General features: G+C 57.4%; 1 protein-coding gene across 1 annotated transcript in view; it reads right to left on the reverse strand.

The window, feature by feature from the left end:
• Positions 1-1,636: 1,636 nt before the first annotated feature.
• Positions 1,637-2,514, reverse strand: part of CUTA (cutA divalent cation tolerance homolog (E. coli)) — a 6,384-nt gene continuing 5,506 nt past the window's right edge. Inside the window, exons 4-5 of the mRNA XM_010139346.1 lie at positions 2,271-2,320; positions 1,637-1,739 (exon numbers count right to left, since the gene is read on the reverse strand). Of these exons, the coding sequence (XP_010137648.1) occupies positions 1,637-1,739; positions 2,271-2,320 (153 nt within the window). The remainder of the gene's footprint in view (positions 1,740-2,270; positions 2,321-2,514) is intronic.

A 2,514-nucleotide genomic window follows, 5' to 3' on the forward strand; every position in this document is an offset into this window, starting at 1 on the left:
GGCGTTAACAGCGATAGATGTTAAACACTCTGTGCACCTTCCAAGATTTATCATTTCAGGTTGCTGCTTGTAATAACCAACTCTTGTTATGCCCAAGTTGTAATTAATATGTCTGATGTACGATTAAAAAGTCTCTTTTTTTAACGTCACTGGTTCTTGGTGGTGTCAGGATTACTGTGTCTGGGCAGTGGAGGACCGATGTCCGGTGCCCACATCGATGCTGCTGACGCACTGTAGCCCTGACAGGGCTAAACAAAGCTTAGCTTTGGGTGTGGTGCAGACCTGGCCTGGGGGTGCTGGTGCTCGCTGCACGTGCTGTGCTCCTGTTTGCCAGACAATGTGCCCGGCTGTACCCTGTTTCTTTGGATTTAGCACTGAAAAGTTTCCTCCCCTCAGAGCTCAGACCATTTTCCTTCCTGTCTTCTCCACCTTGCACCCATGAGCCTTCCCCACGCTACCTCGGACGGCTGATGGGGACACGCCAGCCTGCAGGCACAGCTTGCGGTGCCTGCAAAATGCCCTGTACCTCTTCTCCCCGAGCCCCAGGGCTGCAAAGCCCCAAGAGACCCTTCTGCCCAGCTCCCTGCGGCCGCTGTGCCTGCAAACTGACAACGCGTGAGCCTGCCTGAGTGAGAAGCCCTCCTCTTTATTCTCTTTCTAGTCACATAAATAACTCTGTGTTGATCCCTAAGTTACATCCCATTGAACTACTAACATGAGCATCTTTTTACAAGGTTAAACTCGGTCTGGGCAGAAAGCGGGTGTTCAGGCGTGGGTAGGGCATGCAGGGCCGGGGCTGGGCGATGCCCTGGTCCTGCAGGCACTCCGTTTCCCTGCTCTGACGGTGGATGTTGCCCAGCTCTGCCCAGCTCTCCTGGTTTGGCAGGCAGCAGAGCAGGGTCGGCGCAGGCGCTGCTTGCGGCTCCTGGGAATGCTTGCAGCGTCTGCTCAAGTTCGCTGCTTCCTTGGGTTTTGGAAGAGTCGATCCAAAGCAGCAGAGCGGGGTCGGCGCAGGCGCTGCTTGCGGCTCCTGGGAATGCTTGCAGCGTCTGCTCAAGTTCGCTGCTTCCTTGGGTTTTGGAAGAGTCGATCCAGCATGTGGCGTGACAGCAGGAGAAGGCGTGAGTCGGCGCGTCGCGGGGTGCCTGGCCACATCCTGCTGCCTCCGGGCTGGGGAAGCAGGAGGCAGAGCGGGCAGGATGCTGCCACCACCGCCGTGGGGGAGCAGGGGGCCAGGCAGGGGTTCAGGTGCTGGAGGGGCTGCCAGGGGCTGCCAGGCCGTGGCTACCATCTGGCACTTGCTGCTGACCTGAGACAGCTCCCAAACGCTGCAGCGTCCTGACAGGAGCATCTCTCTGTATCCTCATCCTCAACGCTGCAACAGCCCTCGGTGCATGCAGCCCTTCCCCACTTCGGTCTCCCAGCACCTCCAGGCTGCCCGGTGCTCCCTGGAGGAGGGAATATTTTGGGTGCAAACAAAAATTCCCGATGCCAAGCCTCTGTGTTACAGCCAACCCGTGAGGACAGAAGCAGTATCCCCGCATGTGAGAGCCTCCTGCCCGCTCCAGGAGACCAGCGTGGCTCCGCACAGTTCATCCAGCCTCCCCAAAAGTGAGGTGCTTTCTGCACTCCTCCGTTAGTCCCGCGGGACACTTTCCTCTATCCATTTGAGGTAGAGAGGGTTTCCTTGGTCAATAGGCAGGCTGATGATCTCCGGAATTTCAAAGGGATGGATGGATCTAAAGTGGAAACAGACGCAGAGGAACAGTGTCACCAGCAGCCCCGCGGCAGAACAGATCCGCTCCCAGGAGCAGGAAGCAGAGCTCTCCGCTCCCAACCGGGCACACCAGCCCTGCCCCACGCTCTCCACTGACTTCAAAGCATCCACATCTTCTTTTTGCCACATGAGAATTTTGCTTTGAGTTTGGGGTTTACCACAGCCAGCAGCAGACTGCTGGGGGCGCCGGCTGCGCTCACCACTCGGGGCTTGGGAAAGGCAGGAAATCCTGCCAGGAGGCAGCCAGGAGATAACCGGTGTCCGGAGAAGGAGAACCCCTCCTTGTACCCAGGACGGAGGGGCTGGTTGAAGCCCAACAGCTGATATTCCCACTGAACAGGTTATTTTTGCTGATGCAGTGTCTGGGTTTTTCTGGCTTACGGGGTATTTTAGAAGGATTTAAATCCCCCTCTGAGGCTCAAGGAACCTGACTCCCAAAGCCTGAGCAGGAGATGGCAGCAAACCCAGCGCTCGCTCGGAGCCAGAGCCTCACCTGACGTAGCTGGACAATTCGTCTATCTTGGATGTCCTTGTTTTCACTAACTGTAGAGAGCAAAAGACAAAACACAAACCAGAGGGGTGGTAAAGGGGACAGAGCAATCCTGCACATGCGGTTCCACTGCACCCTTCCAGCACGGCTGGCAGCGCCAGGGGAGCCCTTACTGGGCTCTTCCCTGGGGAATGTCCCCCGTGGTGGCAGGACAAGGGGCTGAGGTGGGCTGTCACCCCCAGCCACC

This window comes from Buceros rhinoceros, unplaced genomic scaffold (assembly GCF_000710305.1).
Source record: "Buceros rhinoceros silvestris isolate BGI_N320 unplaced genomic scaffold, ASM71030v1 scaffold15547, whole genome shotgun sequence".
In the NCBI taxonomy this organism is placed as follows: Eukaryota; Metazoa; Chordata; class Aves; order Bucerotiformes; family Bucerotidae; genus Buceros; species Buceros rhinoceros.